The sequence below is a fragment of the Adiantum capillus-veneris genome, chromosome 11 (assembly GCF_014529385.1).
Source record: "Adiantum capillus-veneris isolate H3 chromosome 11, ASM1452938v2, whole genome shotgun sequence".
Taxonomy (NCBI): domain Eukaryota; kingdom Viridiplantae; phylum Streptophyta; class Polypodiopsida; order Polypodiales; family Pteridaceae; genus Adiantum; species Adiantum capillus-veneris.
The window spans coordinates 139539030-139566091 of record NC_140941.1 but is presented as its reverse complement, the minus strand read 5'-3'; the positions used below and the strand labels follow the sequence as shown (position 1 = coordinate 139566091).

Genomic DNA, 27062 nt, shown 5'->3' with positions numbered 1-27062 from the left:
GGAAAGAGACAAGATATCTTAGAATCTCCAGCAATGAGTATTGATGGTATTCCTGCAGAAGATCTACCATATCTCACCTCTGAAGAAAAGTTAAACTCTTTTGTCCATTATTCTTATAAGAAAGAAGAATTTGTTTTGGATCCAAAAAGTCAATCTAATAAAAATAAATCCAAGTAGATTGACACCAATGTTTCAATACAAAGGGCATCAAAATATTATGACTGGAGAAAGCTTTACATTAACTATACAGACTCTAATTTAAATATCCCTGAAGAAACAAACCCTCCCAAACCTACAGACCCTGAGCGATGCAAAAAGGAAGTTGATGAGCTACTGTAGAAAGGAATAATCGAATATTCTAATTCATATTGGGTCTTCAGAGTTCTACATCAACAAAAAAATCATAAGTCTTGAAGCCATAAAGAAAGCATGGATCAATTCTATCAACAGACAAATTCAACATTGGATTGATAACCCTAAAGAGCTTCAAGCCCTTGCTCAAATAATAGATAAAAAGAAATCCTAGGATCAAACCCAGACAACATCATCTATACAGAGCAAGAGAAAAGGTAAGCAAACAGTAGAAGAAAGGTTCTACCCAACGACCGCCCTATCAGGAACACATAAATAAAAGTCTGGTTCTCACTAAACTTAGCGGGCTTTATGAAAAAATTAATGACATGCGAACAAAAGTATGTTACAACTCAAAGTTGATTAGCAATAATCAACAAAGCCTTGCAAGGATTCCAAAACGGGAACAGGGATTCATTCTATCACAACAGGAAGAATTTCAGGAATCGATTAATGGAGATAATAATCTTTCATCCTTATAAAGAGTCCCCATCACTATAATCTTGAATATTAAATTTCACAATTCTCTCCATACTATATTGAATACAGGAGCCGGCTTAACACTCCTCAATGAAAGGTTGGTTCTTTAAATTTTTTGGAAAAAGCGAGAAGAACCCTTTCTTACCACATGTGCTAACAATTCGAAAGAGCCAAATTGTGGCCACTACTTAGAAAAACCAGAATACCTATCTTTACCTATCTATGTCCAGTCATCGGCAATGATAATCTGGACAAATTGTAGCCAATCACATTTGATAATGGATACGTCAAATTCAAAAGAAAGGAAATGGACTACCACGTCACTATTCTCCACCAAATACAGTATACCATTTCTTCAAATAAATGGCCAAATGACTACATTGAAATGCAACTTATCCAATGTGGCCACCTAAAATGAAGCTGCAAACCTAATCTAAGTAGATCCCTATCTGGCTAACAATAGCACATTTTAAAAAAATACAAAATGTAAAATTATAAAGAAGAAACTGCCGGACCGAAGCCAATCGAGATCTCAACTTCCGATACCTCGACGGAGGGATAAAAATATAAAGGAGAAACCGCCGGACCTAAGCCAACGAATATCTCAACTTCCGATGCCTTGACGGATGGAGCCAACTCACTCTAGAGGCGGGGTGGGATGATATCGCTTAGCCAAGCGAGAAGAATCTTACTAGTGACATAATCCCTTATGTCATAAACCACATGGCTGTGCTAGCACTCAGTGTCTAGAAAAAAGCGTGTGTAATAAGATTCTCCACCTACCACTCCTTATCCTCCACCTCTCTCTACCTTTTGACGTGTCCACTTTGTAAAGCAATAAACCACTTTGGACAGCGACACCCACTAGTGTAAAGTGATACCCACTCATGTAAAGTAACATCCACTACCTTACCCACCAAGGCGTTACCTTGAGCCTCAAGCCAAGCCTTTCCTATATAAAGGAGGCCACGCCTAATTGTAAATATATACGAGTCTAGTTTTCATAGAACCCAACATCTCGCGTTGAGTCTTCATCTTAGAGTCTTGTAATATTTTCTTAGTCGAGTCTTTGCATTTCTTATAGTAAGCTTAGCCTTAACCATTGTACAAAGCTTCACTTATAAGCTTTCCCCTTTTTTATTTCGATCCACTGTGCACTCTGTGTATTTACCTTCCGTCTATGTTAATAGAAATAGACTACTTCCACCTGCAAATTCTTTGTATGTGTTTCTTGGTATCAGAGCCTGTGAATTAAGCCTACAGCTTACGCTCTCTCTTTTTTTTTTCCGAGAAAAAGATCCTTCTATTAGTTAATGAAAGCTGCCCATAGGGCTACATCCACCTCTGCAGGAGAGGGCTACAACAAACATGATGGGGAGACTCTCCCAATGAAAAAACAGCATATATACAATAGGGCTAAATCAAGAGATGGGAGGAGGGAAAAGCCACACAGGTGGACAGTAGTGCCATCTGAGCACCCCCTGGACCATGGAGTAAAACGGCCCAGGGCGCCAGAGACGAAGGAAAGCCTCGCGGCGCTCCCGCATGCGGTCGGAGCAGCCCTGTAGTCCCTCAAGCTGTCCTCTGAGAGTATGGATCAGCTCTAGCCAGAAGTCACGAATAGTCTCTGCTGGTGGTACAAGGCGAGCCTCAAAGATGCGGAAACAACGGGCCCGCCAGATGAACCAGAGAGCTAGGCCGCTGATGAGCTCCCAACACTCCGCTCTCTCACTGCTTCACTCCTGTGGAGTAAGGTCTGTAGCAGGCTGGAGTGTAGGTCGACCCCCCTGTATCACTATCATCCTGCTGGTGGAAGATAGCTCAAACTGAAGTGCCGGGCCCGTGAGGGTGGACCAAGCCGCCGCCCCCCAAGTGAACTGTCGAGCCGTGGAGAGGGCAGGCATCAGCCGAAGAACTCGTAGCCACACCTGCTGGGCCGAGGGACAGTCCCAAAGACAGTGTCGCTGACTCTCCACCAACTGGTCACAGGCTGTACATGCGGCCGAGAGACCACAATGTACAAGCCAGCTCCCTACTGCTGTGGCTCTGTGTGCAACCAACCACTGGAACAAGGTGACGCGCCTCGGCTGTCTGGAGTCCCACAGCCTCTGCCAAAAAGCTGCCAAGAACTCAACTGTGAGACCCTCCTCCTGCCAATGACGTGCTGCAGCGGGGCGGGCCTCTCTCTGTGCTGCAAGTATATGACGTCCAAGCCGAACAGTGTACTGAAAGAAAGGGACTCCTGGGCGGTCTGCAGAAGAGAATGGGTCCCTCCATAGCCACTCACCAGGATCCCACTGTACTCGTGCCAGTGGACAGCACTCCCAAGCCCATAGCCTCCAGTGTCCTGTCTCAAGAGCTGCTGGGTCAGGGTCTATGACGCAAGTCCTCCCACAGATGCCCACAACTCGGATCCTCTGGAAACAACACTTTGCTACTTGCGGGGCCTCTACTGCAACTCTCTGTAATCGTCCCCCACCCTGAAGCTCGAAGAACAGGGCTGGGACAGTCTCTGAGCAAGCCCTGACTGAAATGAGAACCTCCAGTCGTGTGAAGGCTCCCATCCACCGGGGTGCTACGAGCTCGAGAGGCGTGAGCCAATCAGCTGGAACTGACTCTGAGATGTCCTGACACATGCTCTGAACCCCTCTCATGCCCTGTAGCTGGACAACCTGCACCTCCTCTGACAGACCTGTGAACTCTAGCCAGTCACCTAGAGAGCGCGCTGGACCTGCTGCCATGGGACCCCAAGAAACATGAGGCCTACTCCCAACCAAGTGGCCTCTCTGAGTGCTAACCATGGGGTTCCAGACGAGGGGCTGCCGTAGGCGCTCCTCCGTGCACGTCGGCTGTCGCTGCTCTAGGCCACGCCGCAATAGCTCCCAAGACCGAAGCAAACTCACAGCGAATCGGTCCTCCAGTCTCCTGCTCAAACCAACTCGGCGCAACTCTGTAAAGATCCATCTGGTCGAAGGTTGCCAAGGGCCTCCTGCCTGAGGCACCTTGGCACGAAGCCTCTGCAACAAGAACTCCTTCCAGGGCTCCTCGCCTGGAAGAAGTCCTCTGACGACGAACTTCCCAAGAAGGGCTCTGCTCTGCTGTGTTGGATCAATGATCCCAAGCCCTCCCTGAGAACAAGGAAGTGTGATGACCGACCAAGCCACCTTGGCTCGGGCAATCTGAGTGTCGCGACCAGACCAAAGGAAGTTCCTGATCAGCCTCTCTACCTGGCTGATACAAGAACTCGAGAAGATCCAGCAAGAAGTGATGTACCACATAGTCGCCAACAACACCTGGTTGGCAACTACTACTCTACCAGCCAGCGAAAGTCGTGCTGAGCTCCAATGTAACAGCTTTCTCCTGATGGACAGGAGAAGAGGAGCAATCTGCTGCTCGGGAGACAAGTCCAAACCAACCTGACTGAGGCCACTTCCAAGGCCTCTGTCCCCCTAGCGACGAGGAACAAAGCGTGGACCCTGAAGCAGGCTGCCTCGTGGTCTGCTGCGGAATCGCCAAGAAAACGAGTAAACCCGTAATCGAAGAAATCCCAGCGGCGTCGGAGGTCAAAGCTCGTCTAACCACGAGGGATAGCTGCAAGAGGAGATGTCTGAATCTGCAGTGGGGGCCGCAAGAAGGGCTGACCCTCTCTCGCTAGGCGACTCGTGGCGAAGGCGCTGCCAAGAGATCTCCTGGCCGCCGGCAAGGGTCCAGTCTCCAGAGCCGACTGTGGTACTGAAGCAGGAGGAGGGGGAGAAGGGGCTGGGGGGGACGGGGGAGAGGAGAAGCGGGGTGGGGCGGCAGAGACATGGGGGGGGCGAGGTGGGGAGAGAGCGGTAGCAGAGGGCGGGGGAGGGCATGAGGAGGAGGAGGGGAGATCGGAAGGCGGAGCGGCTGGCGAGGGTGAAGCGGAGGTGGAGGCTGGCGTAGGGGGCTGCTCCTGCTCAAGAGGACCAAAGCGGTTCCCCGTGGGAACCCACTGCTGTTGAGTAGGCACCTGGGGGCCACTCTGAGTACCAGGCTGTCGCTGTGGCCCCTGGCGTCGACGGCCACGGGCCTGCTGCCACCCCTCCTCTGCTGGAGCCCCAGGCTCAGAGGGTGGCGCTGGATCTTTGCTCTGCGTCGCTGGCTGTGGTTGCGGCCCAGCCTTGGCAGGCTGGGGCTGAGGCTGCGGTGCGGGTCGTGGTCTCCTCCGTGGACAGGCCTTCGCTAGGTGGCCCATCTGTCTGCAAATGAAACACTGGTTCGGGAGACCCGAGTACTCCACACTCTGTCTAAACCAACCCCCACTCACCCGAGGCAGAAGGATGACCTTCGGGAGCGTGTGGGTATCTCTGACCAAAACTCGAACTGAAGGGATGCCAGCCGCCTTGGCAGCTACTGATGCTGCCGTACGAGGTGTCTCCAGGACAGTTCCGATGGCGGAGCCAATCCTGGAGAGAAGTGGAAGGTACTCCCTCCGTAAACCCGGAAAGCAGACTGATATGGGGATGTCCGCCTCCTCTACTAGCACATCCGAAGACGGGTCAAAACCATGTCGCCACTGTCGAAAGTGGGCGCGTGCTGCTCGGATGGCCAATGGACTCATAGCTATGACCTTGGAGGCCATCTCGGAACTCTCGAACTCAATCTGGTAGTACCCCCGTCCGAGAATCTGGATATCCAAGATCTTGCCCACCTCTGCGAGGAGGCGGGCTTGGAGAAGATCTCGCAGCTCTCCTCTGCTGGGACGAGTGCCGAGAACCTTGCAGATGACAGAAGTCGCCTGCAAGCGTTCTACCTCTGTGGCAAGGCTCGCTTGCTCTGCCGGCGTAAGAGCAAGTCAAATGGTGGGCTCAGCGGGGTCGGGCGAGGGGGCTTCAGGCGAGTCCCTCTGAGGTGGAGCTGGAGCCTCCATCTGTGTCTACTGCTGAGTCGAGAAGCGGGTGATGAAGAAAATCTGCGAACGAGTACGCCAAGCACTTGTCCGAAGAGAAAGCGTTGCCGAGCCAGGTGCAGAAGACCTTCGGGAGCAAAGAGGACGGGGGGGGTGGGGTGGGGATGGCAACGCGAGAGGAGGGCAGCGGGCAGCGCGAAAAAAAGGGGGGGGCAGCGGGCGGGCAGCAGCGCGCAGGGGCAGCGGGTGGGGGGGGGGGGGGGGGGAGAGGGCAGCGATGGCGCAGCAAGGGGGGGCGAGCAGCAGTAGCGAGCAATCTTCTGTCTCCAACCTTTAGTTTTGATTTTGCTACTCTTGTCTTACGCTCTCTCTTTGTTTATGACTCTTGTTCAATGTGGTACAATACTTCAAGTGTATGAGCTAAAGTTTAACAAGCTTTCGGTCGAAGCCTACTTGCTCTGAGTGACTAGTAAGGATTTATATCTTTGTACATTATTTATCCAGTAGTGTGGTTGTTGATCACTTGAATCTACAATGACAGTCAAGGTTGCGCTAACGTGGTAGTGAGGTAGCAAGGTACGAATTTGGTAGCCACCGGCGTTTATGCGAGAAGGAAAGCTATTGAGCCACAGGCGTAAAGTCCTCGGTAAATTCCTGCATAAAGTCCCGCGTAAAGTCCGGTGTAATGCGCCCGCTATAATTCCTACCTTCCGCTGTTTATTCAGGTAAGCTTCGATGGCATTTTTGAGATCTTTTTCTAAAGTGATCAAGTCTCTTGCAAATCTCTCATTAGCAATAGAAGAAGTCGAACCATTAAAACTCGAACAAGTCTATTATCATAAACATCTGTTTAATCCTCATGTATCTACTGTATCTTTAGTAAATAGATCCATTAAATCTATCACTTGAGAGTCTAATGCATTTCATTAAACTCACCGAGATCCTCCAAAATGACAAAATAGAAGCCATCTGGGGAGGCAATGATTTTGTTCAATATGGTTGTTTAGATATTTTAGAGTTCTTAGAATTTGTCAATAGAATTCTTAAAACAGAATTACTAAATATAATTCTTAGATTAGAATATTAGACATAATTCTTCAATTAGAATTATCAACTAGAACTCTAAGATTAGAGTTTAAAAATAGAGTTCTTAGCATAGATAAGTTAGAACTCATAGTTTTTAGATTTGTATTCACTTACAGAATTCTTAGATTGCTAATCGTAAATAGAATTCTCAGACTAGAATTCATAGATAAAATTCTTTTTATAAATTTTTGTATCACTAATCTAAATTTATTTAATTATATGATTAGCTCACAGAAGCCATTGTTATCTTCTATAACCTATAACAGCCCAACAAAATCAAGGGTAATGCCAATCAAAGATTGCATGGATACGAAAGTTTTTTATTGGAGTAGATAAAAAACTCCTGCCCTCAGTAATTGAATGCTCAAGCTCGCTGTTGTTGCGCATCTCCCCCGCCTGCCCTCGCCATCGCCTAGCCTCCTCTCCCCTTCCCCCCTTGTTTGCGTGCGTTCCCTCTCCATGCCCCAACCCTGCCCGTTGCCGTACGGCCCCCGTGCTGGGCGTTGTCCAGCCCTCACGCTGCTCTGCTCGTCCCCCTCCTGCCCCACGCCTCCCTCTCCCTTCGCGTTGCCTGCCTTTGCCCCCCCCCCCCCCCCCCCCCCCACCTCCCCCTTTTTTTTTGCCAGCACTTCCGCCTTCAAGCTGCTACTGTTACAGCCCTCCATCTCCGAGCCCCCTTAAAAATCCAAAAATCCCAAAAATATAATGTCTTTCCCCGTCCCCCTTGCCATAGTGGTCTCGTACGGTCCCGTACGTTTTGTACACGTACGATGATGTGCGGTACTAAACGAACTAAAAAATATTAAGATGTACGATGACGTTACGTACGTTCAAAATAAAAAAACAAAGAATTCTTATGTCTAAGGCTCAGGCCCTTGGGTTTAAACTTTACACTTAAAGAAACTTGACATTATGAGATCTTCAATGGGAGCTTGAGAGGGAGAGACCCAATGGAGAGAAGATGGAGAGGCAAGACTCTAGTCCCTAGAGCTTGTCACTTGAGAGCTAGAACATGGGAGCATTGAGCAGTGAGAGCATTGAGAGCAATGAGCATTGAGAGCATTGAGAGCTTGAGAGCAATGAGCATTGAGAGCTTGGAAGTGTTGGAGAACAAGATGGAGAGGCATTGCTTAAATAGGAAGAGGCTAGAGCATGAGAGAGAGAGAGTTGGGCTGCTCAATGTAATCCATTCACAATTGTGAATTTTGCCCCCCCCCAAAAAAAAAAAAAAAAAAAAAGTACAAAACGTACGAAACGTACGGGACGGTACGTGACCCGCAGTACGGAACGAGACGTTCCGTACGTCGTACGAAAACTACCCTGCCCCTTGCACACACACTTACACTCACACACACACACACACACACATTCACTCATTGCCTCTCTCAAGCCGTCTCAGTCGCCCCCTATCCCCCTCCAAGGTTCCTGCAAGCTGAGGGTTTCTCTTCATCTTCGGGTATCTGCCTCGACATCGTCTCCCCTTTTTCGACCGCAGCAGCAGACACGGATGGAGGCTCAAGCTCCGCCATAGAGGGACTTCGATGAAGTACCCTCACCCGACCCCATTGAGCCCACAATTCGACTTGCTCTTACACCGACAGAGCAAGCGAGCCTAGCCGTAGAAGTGGAACGCCTTCAGGCGACTTCCGTCATCTGCAAGACCCAGCAGAGGAGAGGTGCGTGATCTTCTCCAGGTCCACCTTCTTGCAGAAGTGGGCAAGATCTTGGATGTTCAGTTCCTCGGACGCGGCTACTATCAGATAGAGTTCGAGACTTCCGAGATGGCATTCAAGGTCATCGCGATGAGCCCCTTGGCCATTTGAGCAGTTCGAGCCTACTTTCGACAGTGGAGGCATGGTTTTGATCCAGCTACAGATGTTTTGGTAAAGGAGGCAGACCTTTCCATCTCCGTCTGCCTTCTTGATTTGAGGAGGGAGTACCTGCCACTCTTGTCCAGGATAAGCTTAGAGATTGGGACTGTCCTGGAGACACCTCGCACGTAGCCTCAGTATCTGCCAAGGCGGCCGGCATCCCCTCAGTATGTGTTCTGGTTCGGGACACCCACACTCTCTCAAAGGTCATCCTACTACCTCGTGTCAGGGGGTTGGTTCCGTCAGAGCGTGGAGTATTCGGGCCTCCCGAAGCAGTGTTTCATTTGCAGACAGATGGTCCATTTGGCAAATGTTTGTCCTCGCAGGAGACCTCGATCCACAGCGCATGCGCAGCCTCCGAAGGTTGAGCAAGCCCAACAGCCAGACACACAGGACGCACAGGCTGGTACCTCGACTGAGACTAGCGATTAGACAGCTAACGGTTGCCAGCAGGTGCCTGGCCATCGCGGATAGGGACGGGCTCGCCTCACCGTCCCCCTGGTGGCCGACCTTCTGCAGCTCAATAGCACTAGATTCCAAGTGGGAACCGTTTTGATCCCCTTTAGCAGGACCCATCTGAGGAGGCCCCATCCACTGCAGTTCCTCCACCTCCACCCCCTCCTCCCTCATACGCTACCGCCCCGCCTCCCCCCACTCCACCACCTCCACTCTCCCTCCCCTCCCTCCTCTCTCCCCGGTGGGGCCCACAGCCTCATCTCCCGACCCCTCCACCACTCCTCCTCAGACGCTGGGGACTGGACATGCGTCTTCCGCGAGGCGATCTCTTGGTAGTGCTTTCGCTACCCGTGTGGCCGGAGAGGGACAGCCCCACTTGAGGGCTCCTTTCTTGGTGCAGACTTCTCCTTTTGCAGCTTTGACATTCGCAGACGCTGGGACTTCTTCGACTATAGTTTCACTCAGCTTCTGGGTGACTCTTCTCCTGACTTGGAGGAGGCTTGCTTTCAAGTCCATGTCCTCTTTCTTGCAGCTAGAGGCATTGAGGCTTCGGACATAGTGGTGGGTTTTCCTTCCTGTTGTGCGGTAGGGATCTCACAGAGTGGACTCAACACACAGTTCTTGACTGGCTCCAGACTCAGGCTACTGAGTTTTCACACCACACAGGGGACTTAGGGGTGACAAATCTGGTGCAGACACTTTGGTCTCTGGCCAAGTTCACCGTGACACCTCTGGATGTAGTGGTGGGTTGTAGCCACATTGTGGTGCATTTGTTTGCTGACACTTAGAGCCCTTGTTATGTATTTGTACATGAGGATACTTGGACAGAGGATGTAGCCCTTCGGGCTGCATGCTCGGCTTAGGCCTGGGCGGGACAGTCACTTCTTTCGCGCTTGTCTAGAGGTCGTTCGGATGCGTATTACTCCCCATCCAAACCAGCCTCAAAGATAGCGAGGTTGGCTGCCGTGGCAGCATCCGTTTTCTCCCACTGACTCCATGAGGAGGGATCATCTCATGGAATGTGCAGGGATTAGGAGGGCCCCGGTTTCAGCATCAGTGGGGTCAGCTGCATCAGGAGCTTTAGAGATGCCTTGTGGATGGTGAGATTGACATTCTTATGCTACAGGGGCATAATCTTTGTGAGAGTCACATTAGACGGTGTGGTCAGATTTTGCGTGGTCTCTATGAGACGTTTTGGTCCGTTGCATTTGGACTTGGAGGCATCCAGAGTGGGGTATGTATGACTATTGCGGATTCTTTGCAGCAGGCCATTGTTGGCAGAGGGATTATTGTGTAAGGCAGGGCTCAATGGATTACTATGTAGGTTCAAGGTTGCCTCATGGGCTTTCTGAACATCAACAAACCCAATGTGGCGAGTGCACGTACGGAGTTTTGGTCCCATAATGTAGAGTCTCTGCCGCAGGCAGAGCAAGGGTGCATTGGGGGTGACTTCAACATGTTGGAGGACCCCTCTGACAGGATTGGAGGTAGCCATACTACTGTGCATGGAGTTGAGTTTGCAGAGCTTGGGAGAGGTTATGTATGACTCTGCGGGTTTCAGATGTGTGGCAGCACTCTAGCTTTGTGAGGCCTCCAAACAGCCTGGTGGCCTTCTCTCGTTCAGACCGCAGAGTGGGAGGAGTGAATCTATCTCGGATAGATCGCTTCTACACAATTGACCATTTCTGTGACTTGGGTGAGTCAGTTTGCATTCTGGCTAAGACTTCTTTTTCGGACCATGCACGAGTGATCCTCACAGTGACAGATAGACAGAGGAGGGGAAGCACGATACTTCGCATCCCTGAGAGGATTTTGATGGACTCTGCGCTCAGAGAGCGAGTGGTGGCTCTTTGGACATAGGGCTTAGACTTGCAGGACTCTCCTGCTGACATAGTGGCCTCTCGACTTGCTCAGCTTAGTCGGCTATTTCTCCAGGAGTCTACGGCCCGCCTCGCTGTAGCGAGAGAGGAGGAGCAGCGTCTCCGGCGGGGCATTGCTTCCGTGCAGAGGATGCAGGAGCAGCATCCAGAAAGTCTTTGGTTGGAGGAGCAGTTGCAACAGGCTCGCGAGGAGCTTGCCAACACAGAGAGAGCGCCAAGAGTTTGCTTTTCATCAGCAGGCATCTCAGTGGACCCAGTGAGTGACAGAGTGACGGGGACTTTCTTTGAAATAGTGGGGCTCAGACATGCGCATGCCAAGGTCAGCCAGTTGAGGAGGCCTGACGGGTCAGTTGCTTCAGAGCCAGAGGACATGCGTGTAGTCACCGACTTTTACCATGACGTGCTGTCAGCAGAGCCTCAGTCAGAGCGTCAGGAGGCATGCAGAGAGCAGGTGTGGGCACAGATGCCTTGTCTTGTGATTGAGGAGATGCGCCAGAGGCTCTTTAGCTAGAGGATCTCTACACGGCCCTCAGAGCGCTTCCCCATGGGAGTTGTCCAGGTGAGGCTGGTTTGGCTCCCAGCTTTTTCTTAGAGTACTGGGACTTGCTTGGCACAGATCTCTGCAGCGCTTTTCAGTACATCCTACACACAGGAGAGATGCCTGACAACGTGAGTGAGGGCCTGATTTACCTCATTCTCAAGGAGGGTAGCTCCTTGGATGAGATTCAACAGTGGCGGCCCATCACCATCCGCAACTCAACCTACAAAATTCTCGCCAAAGGCTCTGAGTTTGAGGATTCAGCCACTTCTAGAGAGCATTATACATGGGACACAGACAGGTTTTGTCAAGGAGCGTAGTATCCTTGACAACATATATACTTTTTGGGAGGCATCTCCCCTCGCGCACCTTCGTGGTGAGGATCTGGTGATACTTCTTCTCGATTTTGAGAAGGTCTACGAGAGAGTTGACTTGGACTTTTTGGAGGGCACTCTACGTAGGATGGGCTTCTTAGATGCATGGATCAGAGGTGTGTCAGCTCTCTACAGACGGGCACACAGTCAGGTACTTTTGCCAGGTGGTAGAGGAGATCGTTTCATGCTCACACGTTCGGTCAGACATGGCTGGCCTCTTGCCCCCTTCCTCTTTCTGTTCTATGTTGAGGCGATAAGCAGGTTTTTGGTTTCACAGCAGGTTGGTCTACATGGCTTAGCGCTCCCTATTCGAGGAGATGAGCTACTGGATGCTGAGTTTGCAGATAACTCAGCCTTGTACTTGGAGGTCCAGGAGGCCAACCTTCACAGGTGTGAGCAGGCTCTTGAAACCTTTTGGTGTGCATCAGGCGCACTGATCAACTGGAGAAATCGGTTGGTAGTGCTCCTACGTCTAATTGGCTGCCAGGTGAGGGCTTTAGATGGATTCCCCCAGGGACTGCAGTTTGATACTTGGGGTGTCAGGTTGGCTTGGACTTGTCTCCTGAAGGATGAGAAGTAGATTGCTCCCCTCCTCCTGTCCATCAGGAGGAAGTTGCTACATTGGAGTTCCGGACGACTTTCTTTGGCAGGCAGATCTGTAGTGGCCAACCAGGTGTTGTTGGCTACTATGTTGTACATCACTTCTTGTTTGACAAAGAAGCTTGCTGCACCACGGGATCCATACCTCCTCCTCAGAGAATGGGTTGCATCGGGGAGCCAGAAGTATGTATCCACATCGCATCGTTTCCCCAATCATGAAGTGCTTTAGTGTGTTGCAGCCATGGTCTTCCAATGAGCAAGGGAAATCTGCCCTCAACTTGGGGAAGATGAACCACAACAAAATCCAAGTTAAAACTAAAGTCTTGTACCTGCAGAGGCACATTGTTCACTATGCCCATTGGGTAGACTATCCGCTGGTCGGCCAATGTAGCTGTGAAGGGAGCAGGGCGAGTAGGCTGTAGACCTAGAGCTAACATAGTGAACTCGGGCATCCGGTTGATGCCAGATCCACCATCCACTATCACCCCTAAGAATTACCGACCCAACACGGACACTGTCAGGCGAGGGCTTCTATAATCAGTGAGTGGAACAACGGGATTGGATATCACATAGGACTCTGATGGTCGCACTGGGAGGTACCCGCCACTAAGACTTACTCCGGGGTAAAGTGACTGAATAACAGCAAGGGTATCACTGGTCACAAGCTGCGCATGCTACCCTGAACAAGAACAACCTACTACACCTGAAGGGTCAGACGAAGATTTGCTGGAGCGGTTAGAAGCTACCAAATCGATGCCCTGTTATGGAGTCTCTATTCACTCCTTGCCTAGAGGTACACTCTCTTCCAATGTTTCCACAGTAACTAAACCTAATGAGCCACCTGAGATAGCTCAAAGACATAGAAGTTGCTTCTGATACGCCCTTGGTGAAAGTCTTTGAATTTGATGAGCCTATGCAGAATCATAGAAATGGGGAGGAATCTCCTCTACAGGAGTTCACCCCCCCTCAAACATCAACCCCATTGGTGTCCGCTTCTCCAACCAGAACAAAGCTATCATTTGTGTCTAGCGAACGCCCTTCACAGAGCCTATCCTGCTTGATAATTTACCTACTCATTTGGGTTGTTTCTTCTACAGGAGTTCACCCCCCGTCAAACATCAGTCCCATTGGTGTCTGCTTCTGCAACCAGAACAAAGTTATCATCTGTGTCTAGCGAACGCCCTTCACAGAGCCTATCCTGCTTGATAATTTACCTACTCATTTGGGTTGTCTGCTCCCTCCCTCCCCTATCTACCCCTATCCCCTCAACCCTACCCTACCCTACCCTCCCCTCCCCAACTAGTCCCCCTTCCCCTCCCCAACTCGCCCAACCCTCCCAAACTAGTCCCTCCCCCTGCCAAATTCGTTCCCCCCCCCCCCCCAACTCGTCCCCTACTCGTCCCAAATTCGCCCCCCCTACCCAATTCGTCCTCCTACCCCTCCCAAATTCGTCCCCCCCCCCCCCCCCTACCCAACTCGTCCCCACCCCCTCACACCCTCTCGCCCCACCCCTCCCAACTCGTCCCCCCTCTCTCCCAACTCGCCCCTACCCACCCCCGAACTAGTCCCTCCCCCTCCCAATGGGTTGTTTTCCTCTACTTCCTAATGTCCGGAATTTTCTACCGCAGACCCTCAGCATCGTGTATGCATTGTTAGTAAGTGAGCCCTTGAATGCAAGGGTTCTTCTTCCACATAGCTTCAACATGTTTAGATATGGCAAGAAAAGCCTATGCCATAGAACTTGAGCATGGCAATGAGGTTGCGCCGATACAACTAGTAAATTTTTTACCCCACAACTCCAACATGGCTGCAAATTTTCTTCTATTGCAGAGCTCTAGCTTGGTGTTCTTTTGTGATTTTCTTAATGTTGCTGTGTCAGAATATAGCGTTCTTTTGTATGTTGATCTATCTCAATCTCAATGATTGTCCATCTGTTCATAAAATTGCACCGGTTCTGGCCCAATTTCGGCAACATAACTGTAGTAGGTCGCTTCACAGTCAGTATCCCCACACAATATATGACTTTCGCGACGCATACGGACACTTTGCAAAACCTGGCGAGAATCTACAGCACGCTGAATTCTCTGTTTTCTGCCCCAAAAATGCGCCAGATCACCTCTATAGCTGTCCCCTCGCGTCCCCGAACCTCTTGGGGGTATTAGGGACCATTTAGAGCCGAAACCCTAAACCTGCAAAAATACACAACAGGCTGTAATTCCCTCTTTCGGGCTCCGTTTTGCGTGCCGGTCGCATCCGTAGCAAGTCCTCGAGCTCCCGCACCTGTAGGGCTACTTGCCCTTTGAATCGGACGAGATTTCCAACGTGAAACCTCTTCAAATTCACATGTACCTGGGGGGGGGGGGGGGGGGGGGGTGTGTGTGTGTGTGTGGGGTGGGGGGGTTTAGTCACTAGCTAATCCAGTACCTATGCAAGAGGCTCTTGCCTCGGCAATCGCGCATGAACCCACACAACTGTACATTGGTCAAATGAGAAGCCCACTAGTGGGGCATAACATAATTGCTAGTAGGGGAGAGAGAGAGCAGTGCGTAGCGTGTAGGGTATCACTCCTGGCACGGCACTGTACATAGGAGGGAAAGGAAGCACTCCATAGCTCTTAACCTGTTGCAATCCGCCTGTAGGCTGAAAATGGCTCTCCTTTTGGTGATAACTAGCTTGCCCAGCTCTCCCAGAGAGTGGCAGATTTGCTCACGAGTTGACACCTCGCCTAGTTTCCAACTTTGGCCGTTTGGCTAAAAATATCTCAACTCGTGCGTCAGTTGACTTGGCAGCAGAGCAGGAAAATGTTCCCCTCGTCATTCCAAAGCTAATGACGCGAACACATTTCATGGCCCAAAATAGCAGTTCCCTAAATTTTAGGAGATGTTTCCATGGAACTCACACTCGTCATCTGACCATCAATCACCACTGGAACCACATTGAAAAATGCAATGTCGGCCAGCTATCTGGTGATTTACACTCGTAGCCCCACCGTGGCTAACCTTAGTCCATTTGCCCAACGTCAGTGCTCACTGACCGTCCGGCCTAGACTCTCACTGTCCGCCTCACACCATGCAACTCGGGCATTGGCATTTCCAGAGGGGTGCTTTAAAACAAGTCAAATAAAATTCCCCCAAAAAGAAATCAACAAGTAAAGTTGCCATAGACTCATGAAACCGGCCCGTAGGGCGGTAGAGTTTAGCTTTTACCCGATTCTTTAACACCTAGTTTTATGACACAAAGCAATAGTTTAAAAGGAACCTGTATTTGGGAATAGGAATTACACTTTAAAACAAAAGCACGGCCAGGAAGCTAGAATGCTCCCAAGCAGACAGCGACACTTGTAGGCCCCAAAGGTTGGCGCCCCTTTCGGTATTTCTTTATTCTTTAACAGAGGGAAGAAAAACCTGTGAATTTCCTACAAGCTACCACGCATAATCCGGGCTGAATTGCACATGTTCTGGCCCGATTACGGTAGCATAACTGTACTAGATCGCTTCACAGTCAGTATCCCCACACAATAGATGACTTCCCCGACGCATACGGACACCTTGCAAAACCTAGCAAGAATCTGCAACACGTTGAATTCTCTGTTTTCTGCCCCGAAAATGCGCCAGATCACCTCTATAGCGGTCCCCTCGCGTCCCCGAACCTCCTAGGGGTACTAGGGACCGTTTAGGGCCGAAACCCTAAACCTGCAAAAATACACAGCAGGCTGTAATTCCCTGTTTCGGGCTCCGTTTTGCGTGCCGGTCACATCCGTAGCAAGTCCTCGAGCTCCCGCACTTGTAGGGCTACTTTCCCTTTAAATCGGACGAGATTTTTCACGTGACACCTCTGCGAATTCACCTGTACCTGTGAGGGATTAGCCGCTAGCTAATCTTGTACCTGTGCAAGAGGCTCTTGCCTCGGCAATCGCGCATGAACCCACACAACTGTACATTGGTCAAATTAGAAGCCCACTAGTGGGGCATAACATAACTGCTCGTAGGGGAGAGAGCGAGCAGTACGTAGCGTGCAGGGCATCACTCCTGGCACCATACTGTACATAAGAGGGAAAGGAAGCACTCCATAGCTCTTAACCTATTGCAGTCCGCCTGTAGGCTGAAAATGGCGCCTCTTTTGCTGATAACCAGCTCCCCCAGCTCTCCTAGAGTGGCAGATTTGCTCACAAGTTGACACCTCGCCCAGTTTCCGACTTTGGCCGACTTGGCTAAAAATATCTCAACTGGTGCGTCAGTTGACTTGGCAGCAGAGCAGTAAAATGTTCCCCTTGTCATTCCAGAGCTAAGGGCGTGAATACATTTCACGGCCCAAAATAGGAGTTCCCTAAATTTTAGGAGATGTTTCCATGGCACTCACACTGGTCATCTGACCATCAATCACTACTCGAACCACATCGAAAAATGCAATGTCGGCCAGCTATCCGGTGATTTACACTCGTAGCCCCACCGTGGCTAATCTTAGTCCATTTTCCCAACTTCAGTGCTCACTGACCGTCCGGCCTAGACTCTCACTATCCGCCTCACACCATGCAACTAGGGCATTGGCATTTCCAGAGGAGTGCTTTAAAACAAGTCAAATAAAATTCCCCCAAAAAGAAATCAACAAGTAAAGTTGCCACAAACTCGTGACAGCTTACCTTTTGTATTGCTCTGTATAGATGATGATTTTGGGATTTGATCCTGGGATTGCTTATCATCTATTATTTGAGCAAAGACTTGAAGCTCTGTAGGATCATCAATCCATTGCTGAATTTGTATGTCGATTGGATTGATTTATGCTTTCTTTATGGCTTCAAGATTAATTAGCTTGATTTGTTCAGCATCCAATTGCTTTGGAGGGTTGGCTTCTTTAGAGATTTTTGATTCTGAATCAGAGTTTGCATAGTTGATGTAGAGTCTTCTTCAGTCTCTGTATATTGATACTCTTTGTATTGAGACATGAATATTAATCATTTAGTCTTATCTTTATCAGCCTGACTTCTGAGAGGGTATTCTTGATTTAAAATAGTTTTCTCTTTTTTATAAGAATAATGGATAGAAGAATTTACCTTTTCTTCAGGAGTAAGAAAGGGTAGATCTTTTGCAGGAATACCATCAATACTAACAACTGGAGATTGTAAAATATCTTGTCTCTGCTTCATTGATTTCTTTTACTATAATAGAGACATGATCTTTAGTTTGAGGCTCTTGACCTTTACTGGCTGAAGAGCTTGGACATGATTCTCATGCCAAAGAAGTTGGATGTGATTTTCCTATGAGAGGAGTTTTGCCAATTACCATGATATCCGCCTTTGGTGGTAGGATATTTTTATTGCCAATTTGGCATTCGTTGGCCGTAATTCTGTAGGGTTGGCCCTTTGTAGCTCTGTATTAGGTGGTTCATCCTTTTGTTGCTTAGACAGAGTTAATAATTCTTTTGGGCTTTGCACTTTTTTTGTTGACTGCTCTTTTGGTTTCTTAGGCAAAGCTAGTAACTCTTTAAGCCTTTGAATTTTTTCAGAGGTAAAGGGACTGCTTTCCTATTGGTACAGTTGTACCTATTGTTGGTGCGGTCATGCTTATTGTAGATGCTGCAGATATGCCGATTGTAGGTGTAGCTGTTGTAAGTGAGGTTGAGAGCTGGTTTCTTGTTGTAGGCAATATTTCCCTTACTTCACCCCGCCGTGAAGAGTGAAGAGTATGCTCTTTAAACAAATGTTTATGCTGATAGACCTGTTCGGGTTTTAACTGTGGTATTTTCCATTGAGCTGATGGTTCGGCTTCTTCTATTGCTAATGAGAGATGCCATTGAAGGTCTATTCAAAAATGCCATTGAAGCTTACCTGAATAAACACCGGAAGGGAAGGGATTATAGCGGGCGCATTACAGGGGACTTTATGTAGGAATTTACCGACGATTTTACGCCTGTGACTCAATGGCTTTCCTTCTCGCCTTAACACCGACAGCTACCAATTCGTACCTTGCTACCTCGCTACCACGTTACCGCAACCTTGCTTGTCAGTGAACAACAATAACACTGCTTGATAAACAATGGATAAAGAGATTAATCCTTACTAATCACTGAGAGCAAGTAGCTTTCAATCGAAAGCTTGTTGAACTTAAGCTCATACACAATTTAAGTATTGTACCTCATAGATCAAGAATGATGAAAGAGTGAGCGTAAGTTGTAGACCAAATAAATTCACAGGCTCTGATACCAAGAAACGCACACAAAGATTTTACAGGCGGAAGTAGTGTATTTCTATTAACATACGCGGAAGGTAAATACACAAAGTGTGCAGTCGATTGTTATACAAAAGGGAAAGCTTAAATTAAGAAGCTTTATACAAGGGATAGCCTAAGCTTACTTTGAGTTATGGAAGGACTCGACTTGAGAGAGTAACTCAAGGATGGACTCTTAAGACTCAACTAAAGATGTACTCAATTGAAGATGGATTTACAATGAGGAGTGGCCTCGTTTATATAGGAACGGCTTGGCTTGAGGCTCAAGGTAATGCCTTGGTGGGTAAGGGAGTGGATGCTACTTTACATGATTGGGAATTAATTTATGTTAGCAGGTGTCAATGTCCATGATATATATATATATATATATATATATATATATATATGTATGTGTGTGTGTGTGTGTGTGTGTGTGTGTGTACGATGAATACAGCTTCGAAACAGCAGGAACTGCCCTCCTCTTGGAAAGAAGGTTTGCTCAAGCTGATACCTAAGCATGCATTGTGTAAAGAATTCTCTCATTGGCGGCCTATTACACTTATGCCTGTGGTATATAAATTAATGGCAAAAATGCTCGCTAACCGACTCAAGTGCTTTTTGCATGAAGGCTTGCATCAATCTCAATACGGCTTCATTCCACGACGTCAAATTAGTGATAACCTCGCGAATGTCATCATTGGCATGGAATATGTAAAATACACTTGACAGGATGTATTGGTCATGCAGGTTGACATTGAAAAGGCCTTTGATAGTGTTCTTTGGGGATTATATTGCAGGCACCATGCAACACTTGGGATTTGGGCCTAGCATATCCCGTGTCGTGCTATTCTTGTATGCACACAGCACTTCTGCGGGCTTGCTAGATGGATCTCTTACAGAATCTTGGCCTTTGGGACGGTTGGTGAGACAGGGCTGCCCTTTGAGTGCTCTGCTCTATGCGCTTGCTACTCACCCCTTGTTTATGTATTTGGATTCCTTGACTTCCAGTGGCAGGCTACATGGCCTGTCTTTACCTTCGAGACGGCAATTTGCTTGTCAGGCCTATGCGGATGACTCTTTGTTTATGCCTCGTAATCACTATGATGATGTACAACAAATTATGCATACTCTTCACTTGTTTGGATTGGCAGCAGGTCTCAAAGTTAACTTTTGTAAATCCAAGCTATTGCCCCTGAAGGAGTGTGACTGGCATAAGATGTTATGGCCTGGGGAGATTGTTCCTCCACATGTTTTGGTTCGCCATTTGGGTTATCCGTTGGGTTGGAATGTATCGGCTATGCAAAAACTGGATTGGGTTCTCCAACGTCTACATTCCAAGTTAAATTATTGGAAACTATCCACGTGGCCACTTCATGTACGTCTTAGGATTGTCCATTGCATCCTTGTGGCTTATGTGCAGTTTTACTTGCCTTTGTTATCTTGGCCTTGGTTGCGCTTGCAGTCCCTCATGTCAAATATTTTAGAGTATTTTTGGCGGACCTCGTCTACCAAGAAGGGTCTTCGGCTTCTCTCTATGGACAAGCTGTGTTCTCCCAAGCGGCTTGGAGGGTTAAATATTTTGGACTTGCGACGTCATCTTTTGGCCCGGAAAGCTATGCTATTGCCAGTCTTGGTGGAGTAGCAACAACCCTGGGCTCTCATGGTCACACATTTGTGTACGCACATTGTCACCCCAGCTTTTGGTCATTGGCAACCGACTTATTGGGATGTTGTCTTTGGGAAGCTTGAAGGACACATTCCTGGATGTCCCTTTACTTCTTCTCTCATTGTTGATTGGAAAGTTGTCACTTCGCATTTTGCTTGGAATGGTCGACCATCCGCTGTGGGTAATTCTCTTCGTTTGGAGAGTCTGCATTGGAGCAGGGCCTTCGCTTCGACTTTGGTTCAACGGTCTCCTCGCTAAGTATATTTTTTTCCCCAGAAAGGAATCCGTCAGGTGCATCAGGTGCTTGATGGCTCGGGTTATGCTCTTTCGTTCGCTGATGCAGTGTCCCGTTTTCGGTTGGGTCCTCACTATTCTTCTCTTTGGCGGAAAATTCAAAGGATGCTTGCTGATTACTCACCCATCCCTCCTTTGGATGTGGACACTCGCTTCTCTGATTGGAATCTGGCTACGACTAGATTGGACTGCATCTCAGCTGGCAGTGTATATGCCATCCTTCAGTCTGATATATGAATTGTGCATCATGGTAATCGGTTGTGGTTGCTCTCCGAGTCATCCTTGTGGTGGAAACACACAATGTCTCGTATTTGGCAGAGTCATCTACCTTTGAAGGAGAGGGTTTTTTTGTGGCGCTGCTTGGTGGGAGCTCTATCTGTTGGCAGTGTGTTACATACTCGGCATATTGCACCTTCCCACTGCCCCAGATGTCTTGAAGCTGAGGAGACCGTGCCACATTTGCTATGGCATTGTTGCCACTCTAGAGCCTTCATTCGGCAAGTGTCGACTGCTCTTCGGCTGCGTTTTCCTTCCGGCTCTTTTCACAGACGCTTTTGGTTCTTTGGAGTGCTTCGGTCATCGCATTCTCAGTTTGCGGTGTTCTTCACCTGGGTCAGATTTTGGACTCTGTGGACCATCTGGCACCATAGGAACTCCTTAATGTTCCAAGGAACCTATGACCCCTTCCCCTATTTCGAATCATCTCTTGGTGAAGCACTACATTTTGCTCATGATGTTGGAGACATCACTCTTGATGCCTACAGGATTTACTTTGACTGTTGCTAGCTTTTGGAGCCTTATAGTGCTCAGCTTTTTGTATCCCTTTCTTTTCGTGGTTTTCCTCGCTTTGAGGTTTCCCACTTGTAAAGTAATCAAAGAAGATTTACAAAACAAAAAAAGTGTGTGTGTGTGTGTGTGTGTATGTGTGTACACATCTTTCTGCGAAAGTTGCAAGGGGTGAGTTTTGATGAAGTGGCTTTATTGTAAATGTGGCTTAGGCTAAATGGGAACCTCTGTCTAGTTTTTTCTTTTTTCTAGTAGTAAATCAGTTTTTTATGTCAAAATTTCAGATTTGAACTGATGACGTGTGTGTGCACGCGCGTGGATTTACAAAAAAAAGGTGTGCGCACGTGCACTTGGCTTGGTGTTTTTTTCTTTTTTTTTTGGGGGGGGGGGGGGGGGGGGGGGGGGGTGGAACCTGCCAAAGTGCTTCATTCATGATGAAACTTGAAATCGAGGCATTAATCTGTACTTTTCCTTGTGTAAAATTTATAATTTCCTAGTAGTTTGACATGTTTCTCATCGGGAGGAGTCATTTGAGTCCTGATTTGGCTCTATTGTAGTGCTATACAGGGTGCAAGCTTTTCTTCCTGTGTTGGATGAAGCCAATCGGAAGCTAGCAGACGCTATTAAGGTGGCGGCTCTAATATGCTATGATGTAAATGGAAAATTGAAGCACTAGTAGTCCTTGAAGGCTTTTAACCAGGAGTATAAACATGTATGCAGGAAAAAGGCCCTGATGACTATGATATCGAAGTTTTGAAAAGTCATGAAGCAAATGATTATGTGGAAATGGTAATACTTAAACGTAGCTTGAATTATGTAGTATTATTTCTTTTTGTAGAATTTTTTTTTGATAAAGCTCTTTCTAGCTTCAAATGCCAAAGGGGGAACCTTTGCATAAATTTGAGCTTCATGTGAATTTCAAACACCAGGATAACATATTGAACATGATTAGGCCTTCTCAAAAGCTAAAAGTAAATTGCAAGGTGAAAATTTTCGAAGTCTTCATTGCAGCAGGGTAAATGTGTAAGATTTTGATAAGCATTTACAGTTAAGAGTTTAGGGGTTATCATGTCAACAGGCAATGGACCCTCTTAGACATCTAATAATGTTAGCACTGGTGGACCAGGAGATTAGCTTTGGGTTCTATAAGCTATGTTAAAGAGAAGAGGCAAATTTGGCTTTTAATTCATTTTTATTCTTATTTTATTCATAATATTGATGGATGGGTTTAAAATACAGATGGCCTTGAGGGGCTACTTGGTGATGCACTGATTTCAATTGGTCAAGGTTTTTAATTTTTGCTGTTTGTGTTTTGGTATTAAGTTTTGAGCTGAAGTATGTCAATCAGAGGAAAAAAGGCACAGAATTGTGCACTCATGGTTGATTTAATTAAACACAAACATGACTGCCTTGAGCACCTTTAAAAGTAAAGGTTGGGGCCTACCTGGAGCTAGAGTGGGGCCTACCTGGAACAATTACCGATTGCTAACACGGCAAATGATGTGACACTGATGATGAGAAAGGGTGATATAGGTCTCCTACGCTGATATGCTGAATATCAGATTTACAGAGCTGATACACTGCAGTTAAGCCAATGAAGTTGACATCTCAGACCTATGGTGTGATGTTCTTAAGGGTTTGATGCCAAAGCGCCCGAAAATTCAACGCAAGGCTTTTATGAGAATTTGATGAAGTATTTTTAGTAGTGATCCCACTTAATTGCATTGTATAATCCTTTCTAAACTTCATATTAAATGACTTTAGAAGGTCTTTTTCTGTAACAACCACAAAGAAAAAGAAAGAGACCATTGTGCCTAGTTGTACACACAAAATTTGGACATAGCTCCAGGAGCCTTTCTACTTAATTATCGATTGAATGTAATAAAGAAATACTGCCAGGGGTGCCTGTTTAGGGGAAATCCGCTCCTTGTCTATTTTGTGCAGGTGTTTTGATGGTGTTTTCTGATTCAAGTTCTCTCTTTTTCTGTCTTGAAAGTTTGTGGTCAAGTTCAATGTAGACATCAACAATCACCGGCAAGAGAGGACAACAGGGCCTAGACTAGGAGGTGCCATGATCAGAAGATTGCAGATATGCGTATGAAAATTTGAGAGCAAAGCATGGAGAGGACTGATTTGATGTTCACAAGTTGTTTCATGTTGGTTGGACACTTAAAGATGTGAGGGCATGTTAGGTGCAAACTTAGGGCAGGTGCACGCAGATCTTGTTAAAGGTTGATGCAGAGTAGATCAAGGGATGTCTTGAAGCAAGAAGGATGCACATACAAGAAGTCTTTTTGGACAGAGGAGGTATTGTTTGTGAAAACAACGAATGAATGTTTCTCAATTTTTTGTCAAAAGAAGAATGTCGAAATAACCTGTATTATGACAGATCGAGTTACAAGTATTCAAATCCTTAGTGGCCATCCATTTGGATACATTTTTGTGAGAGCAAGGAATGGTTATATTCAAGGCGACTTCAAAATACTTGGTCAGCTTCAAGATGCATCTTGCTTGTGTCATCAATGACATGCTTGAAAAGCATGAAGGACTGTATCCTCTTATCTTCTTGGAAGAGAGGTATAGATGGACACAAGTGTATGGAACGGATGGAATCTACCTTAGGCACACACAGTAAGAAATGCATGATGAATTGCATTGAGTGCTATTTTGTAAATGCTTGAGCATTAGGTATTCATGCGTAATAGCATCCAATGAATGGACGAATGTTGTCTGCCGATTAAGCGACTTGTATTTTGCAAAAGGCTAAATAATTTTTTTTGCAAGAAAATAGATCCTTCCACTAGCTAATGATAATTTCCTAAAGGCTACAAACCACCTCTACGAGAGACGACTACAACAGAAACATGGGGAGACTCTGCTAGTGAGAAAAAATATGTACAATGAGGGCTAGATCACGAGATAGGAGGAGGAAAAAGCCACATTGGTGGCCGGTAGTGCCATCTAGGTGCACCTTGAGCCATGGTGAAGAAAGGCCCTAGGCGCCATAGTCACAAGAAAGCCTCTCGGCGCTCCCGCATGTGGTTGGAGCTGCCCTGAAGTCTCTCAAACTGACCCCAGAGTGTGTGTATCAGCTCCAGCCAAATGTCCCGAACAGTCTCTATCGGTGGAATAGGCCAAGCCTAGAAGATGCGGAAGCAGTGGGCCCGCCAAATGAACAAGAGTGTTAGGCTGCAAATGAACTTCCAACACCACTCTCTATCACTGCACCACTCCTGGGGGATGAGCTCTGTGGCAAGCTGTATTGTAGGTCGACCCTCTTGGATCACTATCATCCTGTTGGTGGAAGCCAGTTCAAAGTGGAGTGCTGGGCCCGTGAGAGTGGACCAAGCTGCAATACCCCAAGTGTACTGTCGGGCTAAAGAGAGGGCTGGCATCATCCGAAGAACCTGAAGCCAAACTTGTTGGGCCATGGGGCATGCATGGGCCATGGGGCAGTCCCACAAACAATGTCGCTGACTTTCCACAGGATGGCCACATGCTACACATGCTGTCGAGAAGCCGCTGTGTACCAACCAACTCCCAACCGTTGTAGCCGTGTGCACTACCAGCCACTAAAACATAGTAACTCTCCTCGGTTGCTTGTTGTCCCACAACCGCTCCCAAAAAGCTGACAAGAACTCAGCTCTGAGACCCTCCTCCTACCAGTGAGGTGTGGCTGCTGGGCGAGCCTCTCTTTGTGCTGTCAATATGTGTCGCCCCAAACGAGCTATGTATTGGAAAAAGGGAGTCCCTACATGATCGGCTGAAGAGAAAGGATCCCGCTATAACCACTCTCTTGGGTCCCATTTCACTCATGCCAGAGGGCGGCTATCCCAAGCCCTAAGCCGCCATTCAATTTTTTTGGGTCGGGATCGATGACACAAGTCCTCCCACAGATGCCCACAACTTCAATCCTCTGAAAACAGCACTTTGCAACCTGTGGCACCTCTACTGAGACTCTGTGAAGCCAGCCCTCCCTCTGAATCTCGAAAAACATGGGGGGCATTGGCTCTGAGCAAGCCCTAACGACAATGAGGATCTCCAAGCGTGTGAAGCTCCCATCCATCTGGGAGCTGCAGCCTCTGAAGGGGTGTGCCACTCAGTTGGGATAGCCTCTATAATATCCTGACACATGCTCTGCACCCCCCTCATGCCTCGTAATTGGATGCTCTGAACCTCCTCGAGAAGGTCTAAAAACTGTAGCGAGTCACTGAACGTGCAAGCTGGACCATTTGCCATGGGACCCCAAGAAACATGAGGCTTGCTGCCCGTCTGTGTGCTAACCATGGGGTTCCAAACAAGAGGTTGTCTCAAGCTCTCCTCCATGCTAGTGGGTTGGTGCTGCTCCAGGCCACTCCTCAGCTGCTCCTAGGACCTAAGCAGACTTGCTGCAAAGCGGTCCTCCCAACTCTTGCTCAGGCCGACCGGCGTATCTGTAAAAATCTACTTGATGGACGGGCTTCAAGGGCCTCCCGTATGAGGAACACGAGCACGAATCCGATGTAGCAACAACTCCTACCAGGGCTCCTCCCCTGGAAGAAGTCCTCTGACCACCTACTTCCCAAGAAGGGCTCTGCTCTGCCATGCTGGGTCGATGATCCCTAGCCCTCCCTGAGAACATGGTAAAATGATGACTTGCCAGGACACTTTGACTCTGGTTGACTGAGTGTCATGTCCTGACCACAAAAAAATCTTGATCAGCCTCTCCAAATGGCTGATACACGAACTAGAGAAGATCCAACAGGACGTGATGTACCACATAGTAGCCAACAGCACCTAGTTGGCCACTACCACTCTACCAGCCAAAGAGAGCCGTGCATAACTCCAATGTAGCAGCTTCCTCCTAATGGATAGGAGGAGGGGGGCAATCTGCTGCTCTGGAGACAAATTCAGGCTAACATGGCAGCCCAGATATCTTGAAGTTCTTAGGGGGATCCACCTGAAGCCCTCGCCTGGCGACCAATCAGGCGTAGGAGCACGGCCAACCTAGAAAGTCACAGTCTTTCTCCAGTTGATTAGTGCCCCTAATAGCAAATCGTCTCCCGTAATAGGGAGCTCTAGACCACGCAAACCAACCTCCTATGAAGTCAAAAATCTACTCATCACCTCAACATAGAAGAGAAAGAGGAAGGGGGCAAGAGGGCAACCCTGTCTAACTGAACACGTGAGCATGAAACGTTCCTCTCTTCCCCGTGCCAAGAGCGCCTGGCTGTGCGCACATCCGTAGAGAGCTGACACCCCTTTGATCCAAGCGTCTGAGAAGCCCATTCTATGTAGAGTGCCCTCTAGGAAATCCCAGTCAACTCTGTCGTAAGCCTTCTCAAAGTCGAGGAGTATCACAAGATCCTCTCTCGGAGACGTGCGAGGAAGGGGGCAAGTGGGCAACCCTGTCCAACCAAATGCGTGAGCATGAAATGTTTCCTCTGCCAAGAGCACCTGGCTATGAATCTGTAGAGAGCTGACACTCCTCTGATCCAAGCGTCTGAGAAGCCCATCCTGTGTAGAGTGCCCTCCAGGAAATCCAATCAACTCTATCGTAAGCCTTCTCAAAGTCGAGGAGTATCACAAGATCCTCTCTCAGAGACGTGTGAGGGCGGACGCCTC

At 48.1% G+C, this 27062-nt stretch overlaps 1 protein-coding gene across 2 annotated transcripts in view; it reads left to right on the top strand.

The window, feature by feature from the left end:
- Positions 1-27062, top strand: part of LOC147448111 (uncharacterized) — a 172666-nt gene that overhangs the window by 124577 nt on the left and 21027 nt on the right. For both annotated transcript variants that reach the window (XM_086524493.1, XM_086524492.1), the window contains 2 exons: positions 22016-22086; positions 22179-22247. In XM_086524493.1, the coding sequence (XP_086380619.1) occupies positions 22016-22086; positions 22179-22247 (140 nt within the window). The remainder of the gene's footprint in view (positions 1-22015; positions 22087-22178; positions 22248-27062) is intronic.